This window comes from Equus asinus, chromosome 27, assembly GCF_041296235.1.
Source record: "Equus asinus isolate D_3611 breed Donkey chromosome 27, EquAss-T2T_v2, whole genome shotgun sequence".
Taxonomy (NCBI): Eukaryota; Metazoa; Chordata; class Mammalia; order Perissodactyla; family Equidae; genus Equus; species Equus asinus.
The window spans coordinates 36,258,662-36,281,064 of NC_091816.1; the positions used below are offsets into that span (position 1 = coordinate 36,258,662).

The 22,403-nt window shown below is 38.6% G+C and overlaps 1 protein-coding gene across 2 annotated transcripts in view; it reads left to right on the plus strand.

Moving 5' to 3' along the window:
• CSMD1 (CUB and Sushi multiple domains 1) overlaps positions 1 to 22,403 on the plus strand; it is a 1,835,848-nt gene that overhangs the window by 1,578,432 nt on the left and 235,013 nt on the right. For both annotated transcript variants that reach the window (XM_044760557.2, XM_070499942.1), the window contains 5 exons: positions 265 to 452; positions 4,927 to 5,121; positions 12,329 to 12,445; positions 16,453 to 16,566; positions 17,974 to 18,069. In XM_044760557.2, coding sequence (XP_044616492.1) covers positions 265 to 452; positions 4,927 to 5,121; positions 12,329 to 12,445; positions 16,453 to 16,566; positions 17,974 to 18,069 — 710 coding nt within the window. The remainder of the gene's footprint in view (positions 1 to 264; positions 453 to 4,926; positions 5,122 to 12,328; positions 12,446 to 16,452; positions 16,567 to 17,973; positions 18,070 to 22,403) is intronic.

Here is a 22,403-nt window from a genome sequence, read left to right on the forward strand (position 1 = left end):
TATCTTAAAAATTATATTGAATATGATGGTCATTAGGTAAAATACTAATAGTATTTGTTATCATGGATATTTGTCTTTTATTGCTATTTTGATGTTTTGATTATTCTTACATTTAACTTTTAGATTGTCCTAATTTTTAAAAATTCTTATACAAAAGCAAATAAAACCATTGTGTGCTCTCAGAAACTTTGTAGTCTGGAAGATAAGAGAAATATATATATACATATATTAGGTGCATAATGTAATTAATGTTCTTTCCTTTAGTTTCAACATGGAGCCCAGCTATGATTTCCTACATATCTACGAAGGAGAGGATTCCAACAGCCCTCTGATTGGCAGTTTTCAGGGCTCTCAAGCCCCGGAAAGAATAGAGAGCAGTGGAAACAGTCTTTTTCTGGCATTTCGGAGTGATGCCTCTGTGGGCTTGTCAGGGTTCGCCATTGAATTTAAAGGTACTGTGGTCAGCTTAATTTGTGTGCAAATTAATTTTTAGCAGGATTGTTTGAATTGTAAGCATTTCTTTATGAAATCCTGCATGTCTGTTTAATAAATAAAATGCTGACGTCTCTCTCATCCGTCTGGGGAAGAGACTCGATCTTTCCAGTGGAGAAGAAATTCCAGGGATGCATTTGTACCTTAACTGAAAGGACAAAACGAACCATGAGGAATTTTTTTTCCAAATTCATGGCCATTTAAAAATAAATTATGATTTGTGCAATGAAGAATTTGATGACATTTAAGATTTTGAGATGTCTTTTAGTATCTTCTCATTTGTTTCTTCAGGATGACTCAATTTAAGTACACCAAAATAGCTTGGTTTTAATCTCAATATTTCTCAAGGTGTACAATATCTGTTGTCCTCGCCCTGTCGCCTACACCCATGAGCTGGTTTGATGAGGAACTCTGGCGCCGGTGAGAGCTGTCTGGTTTGGTGACCAGATAACTGTCTCTCACTTCCTCTGTGGTCCACCGTCCTCCATCACCAACATCCAGAGAAAATAAACCATCAAACTCACATACAAAAACCGCCCTAAACTAGGCATTTTGCTATTGAGTCCATGAAAATAATTACATTTTTTTCAAATCCATTTCTTATGTGAACGAAGAAAATGCAAGATATTTTACAAGGAATCAGAGAAAAGGACTTAAAATATCAGTTCACTTAGGGAGTGCTTTATAAACATAAATGAAAATATGTATGTTTATTTAAACTTTTGAGTTAGGTATTTGTTCATTAATAGAACTGTAAAATAAAATATAGAGTGTCTTTCATCTCTGTTAACTCTTCAATGAACTTGTATTTCTTCGTATGGTTTTAAGAAGAAAATTAATCTATTTCTCCCTAAACACCAAAATCTACAAACTTACTGATCTTTACTAAAATATGCAATGAAAGAATTTAAACAGCTCAGCAATCACAGGCGTTCCTGTGCATTTTGGATGGGATCTCTTAATGTTCATAAATAATTGAAAACATTACTTTTAAGCATTTGCCATACCGTTAGACAGTTTCTGTAATAACGAGAGCTCACTGAAGAGCACGGCACCAGGACGATGCCCGTTGTATAAGGAGTGAATAGAAACAACACCCTTCATCTAAATATGAGAATGCCCCTTGATCATTACTGACTTGGACAGCTCGCCTTCTCCAGGGCATTGTAGGGTAAGAGAATCAATGGAGGCGTGAATAAACCAAGTACAATGTGCCTTCCTAGTGATGGGAAGAAAGCTGCCTCTTTTGTATGGGTTCTTTGGTGACCAGGATAGCAATCGAAATGGGGGCTAAGCTCTTAACATTTCCAACGTTCTCCAGTGGAATCTGTGAAAAGCTAAAATCAGCAGAAGCCAAGGGAAGGCAATAGTGATGATGCTTTGCGTCCAGCAAGTGCAAGCTCCTGTCTGGTCAGCAGAGCAGCAACAGAAGCAACTCTTCTGCACGACGAGAAGTAGGAGTATCGGGTAGTCTGGCTGAGCAACAGTCTCAGGGACCCACCAGTCGGTTCCAGAGGCTCCGACAGAGACATCTTTGCTCAGAGGTGTCCTTAAGTGGAACGGACGTGAACAACAGCAAAACACACCCTGTTATGTAGTCATCTAATTGGAGAACAGGAGAAGCTAAGCAAAAAGAACCTGTGATTTATCACCAAACATCCTGAACTGACAACTGGGTAAATGGAACCAAAAGATTAGATGCAGTTCATTTGGAGAAATGGAGACAAACTTACCATCAGAAATCTAAATTAGTGGCACTGAGCAGAAAATTGTGTAAGTGGTGTTTAACCACAGAAAACGAAACTGAAAGAGATTTATAACAAGAAATGATCAGACAGGCTGACAGCACAACAGGAGTGCATCGTAGACACACACTGGGAAGTTTTTTTTTACCATTTTATAGGAGAAAAAAGTGCCTTAGACAAGTGCTTGTGTTTCCTGGATGTGCAGTGCATTATGCTGGATGACTGAGCAAACACCAAATGCAACAAGTCTGCTAGTGTGCCGACAGTGGGATTTACTTGTTCCTTATTTGCTTAAAATAAACGTTCTGGGTTCTGTGGGATTTAAGGCAAAGCAAAGAATTGCCAGAGTCTCACCTACCCTTTGAAATATCCAAATATATTTTCAGTAAAGCGATTAGAGAGTTCTGGTCCCAACACAATACACAATTCTTGCTGAGAGACTCTAAAACAGCAAAAATAGACAGCTGCCAAAGGTTTTGTATTATTTTATGTATAAAAATATAATTATATCTCTATATGCACATATTTATGTATAATATATTCATTTATTTATTTGATTTATTTATAATATATATAATTATATATATATATATTTATATATATGTTGCATTTCAACCAAAGCATGTAGATAAAATAGTATAATCGATTCTTATAATAGATTGTCAACAATTGCCAAAGAAATTCCTGTTTGGCTGATATTGATATATAAATCATTAAAAATATCATGGAAGGGGCTGGCCCAGTGTTGCAGTGGTTAGGTTTGCACATTCCACTTCCGTGGCCTGGGGTTCACTGTTTTGGATCCGGAGCGCAGACCTACATACTGCTTGGCAAGCCATGCTGTGGTGGCATCCCACATATAAAGTGGAGGAAGATGGGCACAGATGTTAGCTCAGGGCTAATCTTCCTCAAAAAACAAACAAAAAAAATCATGGAAAATATTGAGTAAATGCCATTAAACAGGCCACTTTTTCTTCCTGTACAACTTCCCAAAGTTTGTGCTTCTTTCCTCTTCTGTGTCTTATCCCCTTGTGGGAGGATGGTGTGGTGCAAGTTTTCAAAGACAATTTCATCATTAGTCTCTCATGGCACACCTGCTACAATTGTCTTCTTCCTCGCATTACCACGTGGATTTACTAATAAGCAAGAAGTAGATAATCAGTAAGGAAAAATTTAAAGAGGGAGCACAATCAACATTAATCCCAGCCAAAAAAAAAAAATCCATCTTCCACTTATGCTGTCCAGAGATCTTTTATATGTATGACAAATGCTGGATTTTCTGCTATCAATAAAGGAATTGACGTGCATGAGCCTTCTACAGGGAAAAGATTGTCGGGGCAAAGGAAAAGGAGCTCAAACTTATTTATTTTATCCACTCAAATTGTCCTTGAGCCCATATGATATTATAAACTCATTTACACACACTCACACACACACAAAGTCAAATTGTATTTTCATAACTTTCAGCCAAAACAATGTAGATGCACATTTCAGATAACTTCTGTATTGATAACTAGAAGAGCTACAATATTCGGTCCCAGAGCCTTCTGACATTACCAGGAACGTGGATGGTGGGGTGTAGGATGTGGACATGCATAAGAAAAAGCAATTCAAATGATGCAATGACATACAACATACTGATATATAAATATATGCATATTTTCATTTAGAGATATTTCAGAAAGTCTGTTGAAATAAAGACATTTAAAATACTAAGGTATTCAAAGATAACTGAAATTAACCACATAGCAATGAGACTGAGAGAACAAAGAAAAGACAATTTTGTATTTGTGTTTGGGAAAAGAAAGGTTTTTAGGGAAAGTTATTTAACTTTTTTGAGCTTCAGATTTTCAAAACTTAAAAGTGGTCCGTTCTAACCCTTCCCTTAGAGGTGTACTGAAGATGAGAATTAAACGTACAGCGCACCCAGCTCGCTGCCTGGAACGTAACAGGCGCTCAATGCAGTGAGCTGCTGGTGCAATGAAGACAATTGTCTTACAATCCAGACCCAGTGCTGGACCCTTATCCATCAGTAAATGGACTTTTCCATCAGTAAAGTGGACGTTTGGCATCCACTCCACTCAGTGAGGGTGGTAAAAGAGTCAGATTTTCATGTCTCTCTTCCCCATCTGTCTAGCATTATCAGCATAAGAAAGGACTCTTAACTACATGAATTAAACCAAACTCCTTTTGAGAAGCCACGTTCTCCCATCTCTTCCGAAGGCACGCTGTGATTTCATGTGGCTGTGATTTAACTCCCAAAGTCAGAAAATGAACCTCAGTTTTTCCAGAATCAACTTCTTTGTTTCAGTACTAAAATTCATAGCCAAAAAATAGGATAGATGTATAAAAAATATAATGCTGCAATTTTTTAATCTAGATTAAAGTAATTCAATAGCAATTTTGTAGTAAAATGTGGTTTGAAAAAAGAAATAATTTTATTAGTTTTTTCCTTTTTTTATCATATTTGACTTGATAGTTATTACCTTGATAATTAATAATGTCTATTACATGTAGTTATTACTTGATACTTAATTGATAACTCAGTCATTAGTCAATCAATACTTTTTGTTAGCATTTCTCATACGCTGGGCACCGTTCCAGGTGTTAAAAAAATAAGCAACCAACCAAACAAACAAAAAAATTCAAATTCCTGCCCTCCTGGAGTTTACAATCTTTTCTTCTCCAGAGAAGCCACGGGAAGCCTGTTTTGACCCTGGGAATATAATGAATGGGACAAGAATTGGGACAGACTTCAAGCTTGGCTCGACGGTGACTTACCAGTGTGACTCCGGCTACAAGATAGTTGACCCCTCATCCATCACATGTGTGATCGGAGCGGATGGAAAGCCCGCCTGGAACCGTGTCCTGCCCTCCTGCAATGGTACGTTGGAACCAGTTTTATTCCTTTGGAAGGCAGACTGTCATTTTAAAAATTTCACACTTGAGTGCAGTATTCCTCTGATCAGTGGTTAGGATCTCTCACGGAGCTAACGTGGAATAAGTATCTGATATTCCTTGATCATTTGATTTAGCTTCTGTATTAGCCATTCTTATAGGCTTCTGAAAGAGGTAATATTTTTCTCTCACTTAGATAGTTTGGCATTTTTAATTTCTACTTTTTGCGTATTCTTGGCCTGATCCACGTAAGAGGTACTAGTTAACAATCTCTAGGTGTCCCTTCTCTCTCTCTCTCTCTCTCTTTCTCTGTCTCTGCTTCTGTCTCTGTGTCTTTCTCTGCCTCTCTCTACTTCTGTTTCTCTCTCTATCTGACTTTTTCTCTGTCTCTCTGTCTCTGTATCTCTCTGCCTCTGTCTCTCTGTTTCTCTCTCCTTATCTCTCTGCCTCTCTCTCTCTCTTTCTTTCTCTCCCTTTCTCTCTCTCTCTTAAAGTGTATATGTCACTTCCCCCCAAACTATCAATAGTTTGCAATTCCTCTTATAGACATTAAATTGATAAAACCGTCTATTAAAAGGTAAGATCAACCTTCAAGAACAGACAAAACTAGCCTGTAGTGATAGAAGTCATGTCCCAGTTGTCCTTGTGGGTGGTGTGCTGGCAGGAGGGGCGGAAGAAGGATTTCCAGGTCGTTGACCATGCTCCGTATCTTGATCGACTCAGTGGTTTCATGGGCATCTCCACGGACAAAGCTCCTCCAGCAGGGGACATATGGCTTGTGCTCTTCCCTCTGCCTGTGCTACGGATGAAAAAGTTGGTAAAACACCATAGTTTGTGACGGAAAAATTGATTTCCAAGATTACTGTAGAATGAACTCAAGGACCTGTTTGGTTAGATACCCTGAACTTGCAAAATGGAACTGTCCTCCTCAGGGCAGCTCAGGTGCTGCTGGTACCTTCTGGCCAAACAGGAGCTTTAGAAAATGAGTACAGGAAAAATCAAAACCAAGACTCACCCACGCCCCTGTATGTCCTGCTGCTTCTGTGTCTCCAAATTTATTAGTCTTACAACCTCAAGAGCCTGTGACTTAAAGAGCCCTATCTCACCAGGACCCAGCACTAGCTGCTGGCACAGAGTTAGAACTTCATATATGTTTCCAGAGGAAATGAAAAAATCAGTGAATAGCTCAAATAATAGTTGGGGAAAAAATCTACAACCTGGTAAATCTTCCCAGTTCTACATACTTTACCCCCTAGTAACAAACATAGGAACATAGTTATTGATGCTTCTCAGATTTCAGAAGGTAAGAAAGAGCAGAGAATGATGAAAGGAGGAAGCAGATGTCTTGTGGTCCCCACATGCGTGTTACAGACTGTTGAAATGATGCTGTTTAATGAATGTCTTTAAACATAGCAATAAGGTTTGCATCAGTAGCATTCTAATGTTCTGCAGAGGATCTGAAGACCATCGTCATTTACTCATTATATTAATTTCAGCATCACACCATTCAAAGTATGTGTGCAATCCTGTGGATTTTCCTTGTTGCAAAGCCGCGTTCCTCTCATGGTGTCTCGCACAGGATGGGGTGGGGTGTGCCTGCTGCTCTGATCCAGTCAAGAGGAAAGACCACAGAGGTACAGTCCTGTTCCAGATCAACTGCAAACCAGATGTGCAAAAGTGGGAAAGCGGCCCAGTGCCTGCGGACCCCACGTCCTCTGCACAAGAAGACTGGAAATATCTATCCAAGACCCTCCACGGGTGTTGTTGAAATGGTCACATGAAAATTTAGCTAAAAAAGATACACCTGAAAAATCCACAGAGATATGAAATTTTATAGAAAGTTAATATAAATTGCATCTTATATTAATTATATTTAAAATGCAAATGTCTTTTATTAATATCCCAATAACCTCATAGAATTGGAAAGGCCTAAGGAACATTCATCTCCAATTCTAAAAACAGTAATCTAAACTCCTGTTTCACTGTTTATTACTGTTATTTTTCATATTTGAAATTTTGAAAATCACTTTTTATGTATGTAAATTGCTCTTTATATATGTATATACACATATATATGTAAACAGAAATGTATGTATGCATTAAAATGTATGTATATCGTATAAATACATATATTTACATATGTAAAGAGTAATATATATGAAAAGCAAATTTATAAAGGAATTATGTGAAATTCTTACTCCAGATAATGTGTTGATTTTGAATTTTAGATGATTATGAAGGCTGGTTTGTGAATCAATGTCTCCTGTTGATCTATTTAATGAAAAATACTCAACAAGTACATTATTTCAGTTACGTTAGTTGCTTTGGGAGATTTATAAAACATGTGGGCTACAGAGTCCTTCTTTCCTAAGTTGATTAAAAACTAAAAGGAGAGGCATGTGGGAGCTTCGCCGAGTGGAAATCCACTTCGGGGAGCTCACAGGAGGCGGCGGTGGACTGCACGGCCTGCAGGAGGACAGAGCCTGATCTCGACCATGCGGGTCAGGACCTGGGGCACCCAGGGCAGCACGGGCTCCCACACAGGACAGCACGGGACACTGAGGTTGGGGGAGATGGGCGCTGAGCCCTCACAAGTTGGGAAGCGGGTCCAGTGGGAGGCCCTGTGCCCACTGTGCCCCCTCCCTGACCTGCAGGAGGGTCCTTGTGGACATAAGCAAGGAATCTCACCTCCTCCCCATTTCCTGCTCTCTCGCCATCAGCCATCGCCCCCACCCGCCAGCTCCTGAAAGGCCTGAGCCACCCGCCTAGATCTTTGGACCCCCAACCTCTGGGGAGAGAGGACCTCACAGTGGGGCTGGGGCAGGGGCCCAGGGTTCTCAGTCTAGAGCAGGACTAAGGGGTGTCTGTCTTCTCGAGTCAGCTGAATCCTGGCTTCACCGCCCGGGGCTCAAGGGAGAAGAACACATCCCTCATGAGTGTTGGGAGGATGAAATGGGAATTGCATGAGGGTCTCCGACAAAGTAGATGCTCAATAAATAGAAAATCATAAGTCTGTGTGTAAATGGCACACACAGTCACTTTCACATAGCAAAGGACAGTGACCCCAGACTCCTAATCTGCCGTTGAATCAGCCTATCACTGTCGAGTGTGCAGTCACAGTATCTGCCGCGCATTTACAGGTACTGAAAATCTTAGCAGATGCGCTGTAGGAATAATGCATGGGTGCAGGCACTTAGACAATTTTGGATAAAAGTTCTACTACTTGTTTTGTTTCCCATGAAGTGATCTGTGCACTCCCTGGTGTGTCCATATCCTACTTCCTACATCTCTGTAGACAGTATATAAGGGGACCAGTGTAAAAATAAGAAGCTAAACTGAGGAAAGATCATTTTGGACTTTAAGTAATACTACTGTGGGAATTAAACTTGTGATAAATTCAAAAACAATTTGAATGTATGTTGGAATGGGAATAAATACTTTGGCCACAGAATAAACATATAAAAATGAAGTCATTTTGGGCAGTAGATACATAATCAAGTTTTCGATTAGAGATTATTTCTTCTTTTTTCTATTTTTCCTTTTTTTTTTCCCAAGGAAGATTAGCCCTGAGCTAACATCTGCCACCGATTCTCCTCTTTTTGCTGAGGAAGATTGGCCTTGAGCTGACATCGGTGCTCATCATCCTCTATTTTATATGTGGGACACCTGCCACAGCATGGCTTGATAAGCAGTACTGGGTCCTCACCTGGGATCCGAACCAGCGAATCCCAGGCTGCTGAAGTGGAGCACATGAACTTAACCACTATGCCACCCTGACAGCCCAGAGATTGTTTATTTTCCCATATCTGAAAGCCTGTGAAGTCAAGCAGAATTTCTGTTTTCCACAAGCAAAGTGCACAAAACGTAAATTTTTCCTTATGCTGTTTATTTACATTTAAATAAAACTCAAAATTCCAAATCCTTGAACCAGACATGACTTCCCGCAGTCTGTTTTGGGTCTCTCGTGGAGAACAGCACATCGTGTGCACGAAGCAGGGTCTGTGGCTCGTTCAGATGATCAGTTAAACTCGGGGGCTTCTGCTGTATTTTAACCAGTTTAGCAGTTCATCTCGGATGGGGTGCAGTCGGTGCGTTTTCCACAAGTTTGTTTTAAATGCATGAAATAACTTTTTCTTGGTGATTCATCTGTTGCCCACAGTTTTTGTGCTTTGACGTTTGCTACAGAATTAGGACTGAAGCTAAAACAGCCTGGGGGCCCTTCCAGGGGTCCGAATGGCTTGTGTTTGCCTGTGTTGTCTTTGGTTTACATTCAATTTGCTTTATGTGTGATACATATATTCCAATTAACCAAATGGATGAGGAAGTTTCTTGTTACCATCTGCAACGAGTGCTGTTGCAAATCTTTACTCCTTTAGGAAATGATCTTTTCAATATGTTAATTACGGAATGGTAAGCACATATTGATTTTTCTTCTGTTATCTCATTAATATAAAAGAATTTCTAACACCAGAGAGACCATGCCTATTTCTTAGATTAACACGGTAACCTGGACGGAATAATGATTAAGAATGTAATGAAAATTCTCTACATATTTTCTCAATTTCATAAATGTTTCGTCGTGTTCTAAGTATGTAGCTCTGGTGCTTATCTTTAGCGTCTCAAGAAGAACCTGTAGGCATAAGCACCATTTATCAAGATAGTAGAGGACTTTGCCAGCTCAGGTTTCTTTCATTTCACCTTTATTAGTCGTTTTTTAGTGTTTTCTATTATCATAAAGTAATGCTCTTTTATCCTATCCTTGGACGAAATAAATCTTTGTAGTTAACTTCAACAAACGTGTCAGATGGTGTCCTGGATAACATTTCTGCCTGCTAATTTGGGCATCATTGTTAGCCCAGGGATGATTTATTTTCACTTCTCATTTATACTCGTTGTTTAAAATTTCAAATAGATGCATTTTTTTGATGGAAAGAGATATTGTGCAAGGATCTGCTGAATTTTATATGCCTAAAAGAAAGTACATTTTATGTGGCTAAAAAAATAAATTCCATTGTTTATTTATACAGAGTTCCCTCAGTATCCACAGGGAATTGGTTCCAGGCCCCCCAGAAATACCAAAATCTGAGGATGCTCAAGTTCCTTATGTAAAACAGTGTGGTATTTGCATATAACCTGGTGGATCCTCCTGTATACTTCAAATCATCTCTAGATTACTTATGATACCTAATACAACGTAAATTCTCTGTGAATAGCTGTGATACTGTATTGTTTAGGGAATAATGACTAGAAAAAATGTCTGTACATGTTCAGTACAGATGCAACCGTCATAAGCCTTTCGATCCAGAGTTGGTTAAATCTGAGGATGCAGAAGCTGCAGACACGGAGGGCTGATGGTACTTATTTTTTAAAATTTGAACTTTAAGCTTTTAAGAAAAAAAGATAAATCTGAAATAACCTGGTTGAATTTGCATGGTTGAGTTTGGAAAAAAATTAAGTGATATATCTAAATGGGCAGAATGGGTCTCCTAGCGTTTTACTGAAAACCTTCAGCTTCGGAGTGTAACTTATAGAATTTTCCTCCAGAAAAAGTCAAAAGTAGGAACTGGCCCGGTGGTGTAGTGGTTAAGTTCGTGCACTCCACTTTGGCAGCCTGGGGTTTGCAAGTTCGGATCCTGGGCACAGACCTACACACCATTCATCAAGCCATGCTTTGGGTGGCATCCCACATAACAAAAAAGAGGAAGATTGACAATAGATGTTAGCTCAGGGCCAATCTTCCTCACACTCACACAAAAAAGTGAAAAATAATTTTTCCATTTAAAACTGTAAAAAATCAATATGAGTGTTTTAGAATGATAAAGTTATTCTGAATTAAGACATCAGCATGAAGATAATGCTTAGTTTAATTAATTCTCTATCAGTTGATCACAAATAGATCAAAGCTGTCAGATGTATAAGCTATTTTCCTTTGCCTTTTAGAATATGTCTTAAGTTTTCCAAGCCATCGTAGGGCATGGCTTGGGAAATCTGACAGATCATTAATGAGGTGCTTTGACATTACTATCAACATATTCTAAGGAGCTTTATTAATCGTGGAGAATGTTCTGTCCAACAATTAGGACTTAACAGTGTGCTAATTAACATTCAAAGGTTAAACATTTTTTCTCTGGTTTCCAATTATTTTAGTGCTTGTAAACTGTCATATCAGGAAGAAATAAGCTATAGAAATACAGACTTTCTCAAACGCTGAAAATAATTCTGAATTCCAATCTGTGAAGCTGTATCCAAGACAAGGACAAGTGTGGCTGGGCCACATGGGACGTGGCACAGGTGCACTAGGCTAGCAGCTCAGAGCTTCTGTGGTAGTCACAGCTCTGCCACTAACTAGGTGAGCCAACTTGGACCCTTCTTCAGTAAAAATATGGGGAATTCAAGTACTGGCAATTTAATTCAAAAACTGCATATCATAAGGCTGGGATTTAATCGAATTTCTGTTTTCAGATGCTTAGAAAGAATATTTTGAACATCTGTGCTACACTGTTTTCCTATTTTCTCAGCGAGAGCAATGCCAAAGTAAATAAGATAATCAGAGGGAAATAAAGACGCACGCGTGCACACACACACACACAAAGCGGGGGGGGACACCTCATCTTTGTCTCTGCCCTGACTCTCTAGTTACGAATTCACTCAGCTTTAAATGCAACTTGTAGGAGGAGACCCCAGAAGCATTAGTAATTATACCTGTTACCGTTGAACTTAATCCATGAGATGAAAAGTTAAAACAACAATTGCAAAAAACTAAAAAGTAATCGTTTTTTCTTTTAGTCCCATAGTAATATAAAAACAAGAGTAAACTGAAATAATCTCTGTCTCCTAAGTTGACATGGTGATTGCTATCGACCATAAAATTCTGGTGAGAATTTTAAAGTCACTTTATAGTTTGTCTTTATCAAACCTGTTATTATTGTTTGCATTATTATTTTAGCATGTCTGAGAGAGGTCTTAAAAATAACATTAGGTCTTCCTCCTAAGTTGAATTACTTTTATTCTAAACTGGTAAATCTTTGTTTGTCTTTTTCTTTTCCTCTGATAGCAGTTTTCGCTTTAACCTTTTAGGTTTTAAGTGAACCTGGCACACTGCTCGTTTACTCCATGCTTTGATCCTCAGTCCGCCCGTCGCGGGCGGTGTTGTTACTGCTCAGCATATGATTTTCGGTTGATTTTACTTTCAGCTCCCTGCGGAGGCCAGTACTCTGGATCAGAAGGGGTGGTTTTGTCACCAAACTACCCCCATAATTACACAGCTGGTCAAATATGCCTCTATTCAATAACGGTGCCAAAGGAATTTGGTAAGCATTTCTTGGTATTTTTAATTCATTGTCGTATTTCTCTCAGTGTTCATTTTTTTGTTGTTTTATAAACAAATATTCCAGCTCTCGATGTCATAAAATAATATAAAAGAAGACGAGTCGTATTAAAAGTTGCAGGTTTTCCAAACGTATCTTACGTAATAGCCACTACAGTTCTTTTATCAATGTGATATAAGATGCTTAAATTCCCTCCCAGGATCCTCACCCAGAATAATCAGAGAGATAGGTCAGCCTTTGTTCTGATTCTTGTTAGAGAGCATGCTTCACCTGGTTGTTTTCATGTCTGAGGGCGGGTTGCGGTGTACGCGTGGTCAGGGGGTCACTGCCTCCCAAGTTGTGTGTTCTTGGCACATACATTGAGTGATCAGATGATGATGGAAATCACTGATGATTGAACACACCCTTGAATGATTAGAGGTGTAAAAGCAGGCAGAGCCCTATCTGACTCCTGGAAGCCTAATTTCCTGAGCTTTCCTCCTAAACTTTGCTTCCAACTGAGCCAGTTTTCCAGAATGGCTTCATTTCTACAGGGCCTTCCCTGGGGGCTCTGCTGTGACGTGCTCAACTCTGGGTTCCTGCGTCTCCACTCTCACTCCTGACCAGGACAGTGTCTTTTGTGTTGGGTCCTTTTCTGGAGTAAACCAGAGAGTAACTTTTTAATTTTATAGAATAGTTTCTTTTTTCCAATAGTAAAATTAAAACCCTACATCATCAAGGTCTTTTCTTTACATTCAGAATAGCAGCCACCCACTCACAGAAATAAAGCAGATAAAAATTCTAATGTTAGAATTTGTTTGAGGCAAAACATTTTTAAAAATACACTTGTATGACAAGAAAGTGCATTGTGGAGTAAGAAGCTTGCATATGGGAGACAAATGATTTCCATGAGTTTCTGCTATTTATTATTTACGGGCTCCTTAAAATCTAATGAAAACCTCCACGGGCACTTACTTCAGCCTTAGGTATTTTAGAACATGAGCTCTTCATGAACTGGGTGATGCAAATTGATTAGTATCTTAAGCCAAATCGTTTAGCTTCTACTTCCATCAGTTCTCAAGAATAGTTGAGTTCTCAGGCAGGGCTTTCCTCGTATCATCTGGCTGTGTTAGGGAGAGAGTGTGTCATGTGCCACTTGAGGAAAGAATGGATTGATATGTCCACGGACCAGGGCAGAGGGACAAGCTTCCCAAAGTCAAAGAGTAGGTCCACATATTCTGTGAATCAATGGCAGGTGTTACTCCCATTTAACAATGGAGAGACTGGGCTTCAAAATGTTTCCTTTGTTATAATAAACGGATACTAAAACTTAGAACAGTTCCAAGATTTAGACTGTTTATGCTGGACCAATTCCTCCAAACCAAAGACCCTCATTTAGCTTCAGTTAATTCTGTATTTGAGTAAAACATAATTTTTCACGTAAGTACTCAATAACATTGTTCCGATTACTACTTTCCCATGAATATTCCTCGTGTTTTTATTCATGGATACCTGACAAAATATATTTATCACAATGGAATGGAACAGCCATTCCTATGGTTTTAGTTTATTGCAAAATTTTGTTGAGTTGTCACAACACAATTATGATTTTTCAGCAGAAAAAACATTATACCCCCCATCTTAAATATTGAACCAAATTTCCCAATCTGAAAGGTTTAATGACATAAATTTATTATATTCCATCTGGGCAGAAAACTTTGCTTTGGAATAAAATAGTTAGATGGAGTATTTAATGAAATCTATACTGTCTTATCTTTGTTTTTTTTCACTTCTTGTTTACTCTTTCCTGCGAAACAATTAATTCTACAATTGTGATAAGTGCCAAGATAAATAAAATATAGCCCGTGCCCCTGGGATGCCCACCAAATACTATGGGATGGGGTGACTGTTGCTAGGTAAGAAGGGGCTGTAACTGTGGTGAACACAGGCTCCAAATGGGAAGTGACATGTGGGACAGCTCTTCAGATACCCTAATCATCTCCCTATTTTCATCAACAGCATCACCAAAGTATGCTTTCTAAAACAAGAATCTGATCATGGAAACACTTGGTAAACGTCTTTCACTCACTCCTCTGCCTGCAGTGCAAGCTCCACATGTTTCAATCTGGCCTCTGAGACCCTAAATCTCAGGCTGCCATGGTCTTCGCACCCTAATTCCCTTCCCGTTATCCACTGAGTGTTAGCCAAACCAGACCATAAGCCACATTTGTCACTGCCAAAGTTTTGTTCTCTGTGTTCCACTTGTAGAAATAAATTCGTTGCATTCCATTCTTACACAAAAAAAGGGTTTAAAATCTCATTCTTTATGGACCAGCTAAATGCTCTTTCCCCCCATGAAGCATAAACTTTTCTACAGTTGGAAGCAATCGCTCCTAGGCCCTACATCCACTCTTTGTCTCATCCTTGTCACTTCCAGCCGCAACACAGACATCACTGACCAGCCTATTGCTCCTGGCAGACGTCTGCGTGTGTGTGCATTTGGGTTGAGAGTCGGTCATAGGTCAGAACTCCGCCTTAGCAGCTGGTCAAGGAGGCTCCGTGACCGTCTCCCCAAGTTCAATGCTGCTCTCCTTTGCTGACATCTACACTCTGAATCTGTAGTTGCTGAGACAGCTACTGCACATCTTAGCCTGTGATAGCCCTAGAACGAAGTTTCTAACCTGATCATCCCTTTATTCTTAGTTTCCAGCACAAAGTTGATGCTTTCTAAACATTTCTTGAAAGAAAATAGGAATTATGTGCATATGATCCACTTTTGTGCTATTTAAAAGACCCAAGCATTCTTCATACAGCATGATGAAGATTTAATTATTAGGGGGAGGGTGTTGTGAAGGAAGGAATCGTAGGAGCAAGAACCTTGCAAAATTGTAAAGTTTTCTCCCTCTTTCTTGTATTTACAGTACTCATCCATTGGCAAGATCCTCCTTGCTAATATGCTTCCTTTAACTGTGTTTCTCTCTGGGACACTGTAAAATCTTAAAATACAAATTTATGTGTTTCATATACGTATATGTGTATATATATGTAATGAAGTGTATGCACACATAGTATATATAATGTAATACATAATATATATAAGGTAATAGAATATTTGTACACATATAGAATAGATCTATACACACACATGCTATTATAGTTAGATTTCCCTCCATTTTAAAATGCCAACATTTATATTAATTCTTTAATGAGTTCTGACATGTACAACTGACACACAGACCTCCATTTCTTGTTCAAAATGATTTTAGTGTAAACTTTACACATAAGTAAGAATTAGTTGTTCATTGCTTGTAAATAAATAACTAAATCACAAGTTTTTCTAAATAATTGTAAAGGACCTATGCATGAACAATTTGAGCACACAAACACTGATTAAATTTGAAGAAGTGAAATGCGTGGTTATGTTCGACCTAGAGGAGGCGTGTTCTTGCAACTTAACCTACAGGATAAATCAAATTGAAGAGTGGAATAGCAATAAGCAATTCCTATAGGATGTTGCTGAATCATGGGTTTAAACTGCAATGAGTTCCTATGAATTTGGCATTATGATAATCTTAGGGGAAGAATTTTAAATTAGCATGCTGTAAAAGCCAACAGATGTTTTAATCCCTATGCCTATTGTTCGTTGAATAAAATGTCATCAGTTACTCTAAAATAAATAGGACAGCGTTATGATTACTCTTCCACCATTCCAATGTATATTTATTAAAAGAAAAAAGAATCTTCATTCAATGTTGAAACTATACAGGGAACGGTAATTGCATGCTTTGTATTAAGTGTCAAGATCAAGAAGATCAAGAAGCAAAATAAAATTGTTTAAGTAGCTAAAAACTTTTAGCAAACAGAGAAAGTAAGTTAATATTTATTTTTGACAGGATTCTTAGAATCATGATATCTGGGGGGAATCCGTAAATATGAAGTACCACAAAAATCTCAGCCTCTCTTTCTTATGAAAGCGTGTTGTGCCCACCCCCGCCCCCCTTGTGTCACAGTGCTGTTTGGACAGTTTGCCTATTTCCAGACGGCCCTGAATGACTTGGCAGAATTATTTGACGGAACACACCCACAGGCCAGACTGCTCAGCTCGCTCTCTGGGTCTCACTCAGGTAAACTTTCAAAGAATTTTGTCTTTAGTTCTATTTACACAGCTAGGGTGACTAATTTTAAACTTGTCTATTTGCATGTGTGTCTGTGTGTAAAGGAGGAATTTAATCGTCTTTGAATTTGCTTACTTATTTAGTGAGATCTTATTTTTGATTTAAAATTTCAAGTGTATTTTTATCTCATGTATAAAACTGCCTGCCTTTATCATTTTACTTAAGAAGGTTGTAGAAAATATGATATCCATCGCAACCAAAAAGGAGAACATCAAAAAGAAGGGGTAATAAACCATCTTGCGTGTTTTATTTTCTATTCTATGTGTTAGAATCTTCCTCCTGGAGATAAACGCTATTAACATCTTGGTTTAAATGACTCAGACTTTAAATACATCACACAGAGACCCATTACACCCACACATGTATGGTGCATATGCATATACACATACATAAAACAGGGGATATTATCTCAAAACTTGTTTTTTATCCCATACTCCCACTTAAAATCACATGTAGGGGTCTTTCTCTATAAAGAATATAAATATACACCAAATGTAATTGCTATTAGAGCTGAATAGTGTTCAGACTGATTAATGAAGCCCGATTTGTTTAACTCCACCCCTGACAGCGACGTAGACCTTATTTGCACCCCTGCTACATTTTCATCATTTACCCAAGCAGGTCAAGTCATCTACTCCCATCACAGGCTTTGGCCAACCGAGGTTACAACTGGCTTATTTCCAGTTCCTCACTACTATTTATCAAAGGTTTTAAGACCTGTGTCTGTTACTTTTTACCAGGGTCCAATGATGTGATGTCTAGAAAAGCATCAGAAGATACACGGTTAAAATATTGATATGTACTAGCAAATTCAGCTCTGAAAAGTGTATGCCATTCACACACCTCTCAGCAGTACTTGAGAGAGACCATTTCTGTATTGTATGTATACTTTAAAAGGTGAAAAATATATTTCACGAGCCTCTTTTTGAATCCTTTAGTTTCTTTAATCAGCTTTGGTTTCAGAGACATTTTCTTAATTTCAAGTAAAATCCTAGCAAGCAGTTATATATAATAAAGGTGATCTGACTCAATGATTCACCCAAAACTTTGATTTCCCACATTATCAACTAATAGAGCTATTATCAGTGCTTTCTTCAAAAGAAAGCATAAATGAGATAATGATGAAAATCACATTTTAATAGAATATAGAGGAAAGAATAGAGTTTTCAAATCTTTACAGAAACAAGGTGTTTGGGTCCTAAACCCGAAAGCGAAATTTTATAAAAGTTCGAAAATGAAACATGAAACTCCAAGTGAACAATTATTTTCCAAAATATTATTGTCTACCACAGCATTGTGTATTTTATGAATCCCATGTGTTAGTTCTTTGTATTTTGCTTTCTGGTTTTTCCCTAGGTGAAACATTGCCTTTGGCTACGTCAAATCAAATTCTGCTCCGATTCAGCGCAAAGAGCGGAGCATCTGCCCGCGGGTTCCACTTCGTCTATCAAGGTAAATGTCACTCTGCAGCCTTCTTCAGTTTCTCCTCTCGCAGCACATACCACTGGTTTCAGCTAAAGCACAGAAAATATCTGAGCTGCGCTTTTTAAATATTTAAGAAATTGAAGGTACTCATGTATCTATAATAAAAATATTTAATAAAACTATTAAAATATTCCTTTTCACACTTAAATATGATATTTATACTACAAAGATGCAATAACACCTCCTTTATCTGGCATTATCAGGAGATAAATATTGATCAAATTACCTTTGTATGTTACCTTCACATTTTGCAAAATGATTTCAAGTGTGTTATAATACTTTATCTAATTAAGTAAAATATTTCATAGTAGTTTATGTTTTAGTAACTGTTTTAATGAAATATTTTTAAGATACATTATACATTTCCCAGTCACTGATTGAAAAGGCAGTTTAACAAAACCGAACAAAACCCCAGTTACCATCCAGGCTTCTGTTAGTCTAACTAGATCCCTATTGTATTTAGTTTGTGTCCTATTAACTTTTGGCACGTTGACACCTTTATATTTATAGAAATTTTGAATTTAGGGTTTGCTTTCGTCTTGTATATTCTTCATATGGATTTGCAACAGTGCTGTGTGAACTGCGCACACTTTTAGGAGCACAGAGCAAGTCTTCGGCTCTAGCTTGTAACGACTGTATGGAGTGAGATTCTGAAGCGATTGTCATCTTCAGACATGAACTGTGTGTTCACAAATAAGAGGCAAGGTCTCTCAGTTTGTCTAGGTCTCAGTTTTGCTTGAGACTAGTTAGATTGCGGGCTGCTTTTACATATTTTCTTCAGAAGTGGAGGAGAATCACCTACCAGTCATGGTCTCTTTCTTTTAATAAAGACTTGTCCAGGAAACATGCTTCACAGCATCATATTTTTCACAAAATTCTGGAGAATAACAATCTATCATGTCATTCACATTTCTAATAATCTCACACTATAAAATGCATGCCCTCAACACATTTCCTGTAACAACCTTTCAGTGTTCAGCAATAAGACGATTCGAAAAATAATGGATAGAGACTAAGAATAATATTTGACAGGCAAATGGGAGGGAAAATATCTCCAATACAGTTTCAGCAGCAATTGCTTGAATGGTGATGCTGTTGGATTAAAATTAGTTACATTGTTCTAAATTATATCTTTTATTAAAACATAAATAATGAAAGGATTTTTTTTAATAGACTTTATTGGCTGATGGCCAGTTTAGGCAACTTAGCTCGTACCCAGACCTGATTTTCTTCAAATAAATTCTCTATTACTTTGCAGAAGCAGATTTACAAACCAAAGTGAGTTTGCATGACATGTAAAGAAACTGGACCACTTGATTTAAGTGCCTTTTTTGTCCTGGAAAAATTCAAGTTACTGGCATTGTCCGCCTTGATAAGGGGATTTCTTTGATTTTTGATGAAGATTAGAAAATCAGTCAAACCATCAAAAAAATCTCTGAGGCAAACGACTCAATGTCTATCCTATTTTCAAATGTTATTCTCGGAAGTCAGGATTTTGAAAATTAAGTTTCTTGGCTTAAAGTAACATTGTATTATCATTAAAATGTATGAAATACAGAAAAGTAGAAAGAAAAAATTCTTTATAAAAGGAATATATCTTCCTTGTATTTAAGAATATACAATGAATCTGATAGCTTAAATATTTTATAAAGTTCCAATATACCTCCTTTTCTTGCTTTGTTCCTACAGTGAGTTTATGCAAAAATTGATGTCTTTTTATCAAAGCACTATCCTTCTGAGGGAAAGCAGTAGGATCATGAATGCAATTTATAAATCACTCAGGAACAGCTGGGAAGGTTTCCAATACGTAAGAAAAGTTAAATTGAACATTGCCTTCTGAAAGACACTAGTTATACAGAAGCCTAGAAATGATTTGAACTCTGTTGTATGAAAACTTTCTGAATAATGCTTTCATCTACCACTTACCGCTTCATTCTTTCATAAGTTATTAAAACTTAAAATTGCACGGGGACTTTATGACTTCCACAGTTATAGGATATCTCACCCTCGTTAACAGACAGACAGTCTGTTATAAAGAGCTGTTAGAGACATCAGTGAAAAATAGGTGTAGCAATATCAGGATGCAGAAGAGCTGCATATGACCCAGGTGTGCCAAGAGGGCTTCTCTGGCCCTCTGCTCCCGGCCCTTCCATGCCATCCTGGTTAATGACGTGGAGATGTTGATAATGAGGATGTTACCATCTTTCTGATCTTGTGAAGAAATGGAAGTATAGAGGTTTTGGGGGTTTTTTTAACTTTTTTTCCTGAGGAAGATTAGCCTTAAGCAGACATCTGCCAATCCTCCTCTTTTTACTGAGGAAGACTGGCCCTGCGCTAACATCCATGCCCATCTTCCTCTACTTTATACGTGGGACGTCTACCACAGCATGGCTTGCCACGAGGTGCCATGTCCGCACTGGGGATCTGAACCAATGAACCCTGGGGACGCTGAGGCGGAATGTGCGCGCTTAACCACTACACCACCGGGCCAGACCGAGTTTTCTTTTTCTTTTCTTTTTTTTTTTTTTTAAAGAATCCTAAATAACTTATGTCTTTGCTGTTTTTTATTTGTTTGTTTGGTTTTCATGCACCTTGGGAGTAGAAGGGTACATTTGAAAAGTGTGAAGGAGAAAAGAGAGCGAGTTAGGACCAGGGGCACCCCAAAGAAGGCTAATGGGGTAACTCTTCACATTACAGTGCTTTAAATATGCCTCGACTTTGTTTGTCCGTGATGACTCAGCACCTGTGAGGAGCTTGGTTTGGCTGTTTGGTGCTATTTAATAAACACCGCAGGACGTTATCTTCTCTGGGAGGAGAGGAGCAGCAGAACTCACAGGTCATGGTTATGCAAGAAGTAGTATGGATGGAGGCTGACAGGTGATCTTAGGTTATTTCAGAGACAATGGGCACCTTTTACAGCGGTGGCTCAAGCATCAGCCTCCCAGGTCAATCTTGCGTTAGCCTTTGATTCAGCAGCCACTCACCTCAGCTCTGTGATAGTCAAATGGAATTTAGAAGCAAAAGTTATGGCGAAACTGTATTACGAAAACAATCTAATTATTCTCCTCCTGAAACACGAGAGTCTCTATAATCATTCTAACATTTCAGTTCTGGACAAGCGTAACATTTTTCCTGTAAACCAGCCTTCCTGAAGACACAGGAGGAGCGCTATTCTTGCTTTCAAACATGAGCAAGTTCCAACAGCTTGTTAGACTTCCTTTCAGGCATTCAGGAGAAATTGTCCCCACCCCATTCCCTGGTTCCCAGGAATTCCCTGAATGTTCATGGCGGGGGATCCCGTAGCCTTCTCTCCACTTCCTGAGCTCCAGGACCTGGAGACGGGCAGACCTACTGTGGCTACATGTGGTGGAAAATATATTGTCCTTAAAGTCAGTGTATTCTTAGGTCAACGCAAAATCAAGAATCGCATTGCCCTCAGAAACCCTCCACGATGGGAGCTCAACTACTATTTCTTAAGTTCAGCACAGTCTGTTTCTCCCAATATCAGAATAGACCTTTGAGCACAGCCAGAGGCACTCACAACTAGAATAGACAAGTACGTCCCGGGGGTGGGGGGGCGTTGGGGAGAATAAGAAGGAAAAAAATAGATTGGCAACAGATGTTAGTGCAGGTGCCAATCTTAAAAAAAAAACAAGAATAGAGCTTTGATTCTATTCTATGAAGTAGTTATATTGCATTTAGAGCCTTTCTTCTTTCAGCCCCAAATACACACTTTTAATACTAGAATCAACCTCGGCAACACTGGAATTAGCACAAGAACCAGTCTGTGTGGTCACAGAGCCCATCCAAGGCAGAGCAGATATTCTTCTCTCCTTTCCTGCTTATAGAGTCACATGCTAATTTATGGCAGAGGAGTCGAACACCGTCTACACTACCCTCTCCCACTCCGCTCTGTCTGTGCATGTGATTTGAATGTGTCTGTGTCAAACCTGGTGCTTGATGGTGTCTCATCAATATACTATTATTTTAATTGTTTTATGTTTATGCCTGGCTGTTTCCACATTTAGTATATTTTTCTTGTGTGTTTCAATGTGGAATTCAACACCTCTTTCAATTCCCTCAAAATAATTCACTCACACCCAAATTAGTAAGCCATGTAGGCTTACTGAATATGTGAAGTGGAGAGGAAAGCCATGTTTTTGTATCAAACCTCCCCCTAGTGCAAAACTTACAAATGCCACTTGTCTGCATCTCTGTCTTTCCTAGTCACGCTTGCTGAGTCATGGACTCTAACCTTGATTCTCATCTCCCAGACTCCTCTGAACAGCATCCTTCCTCCC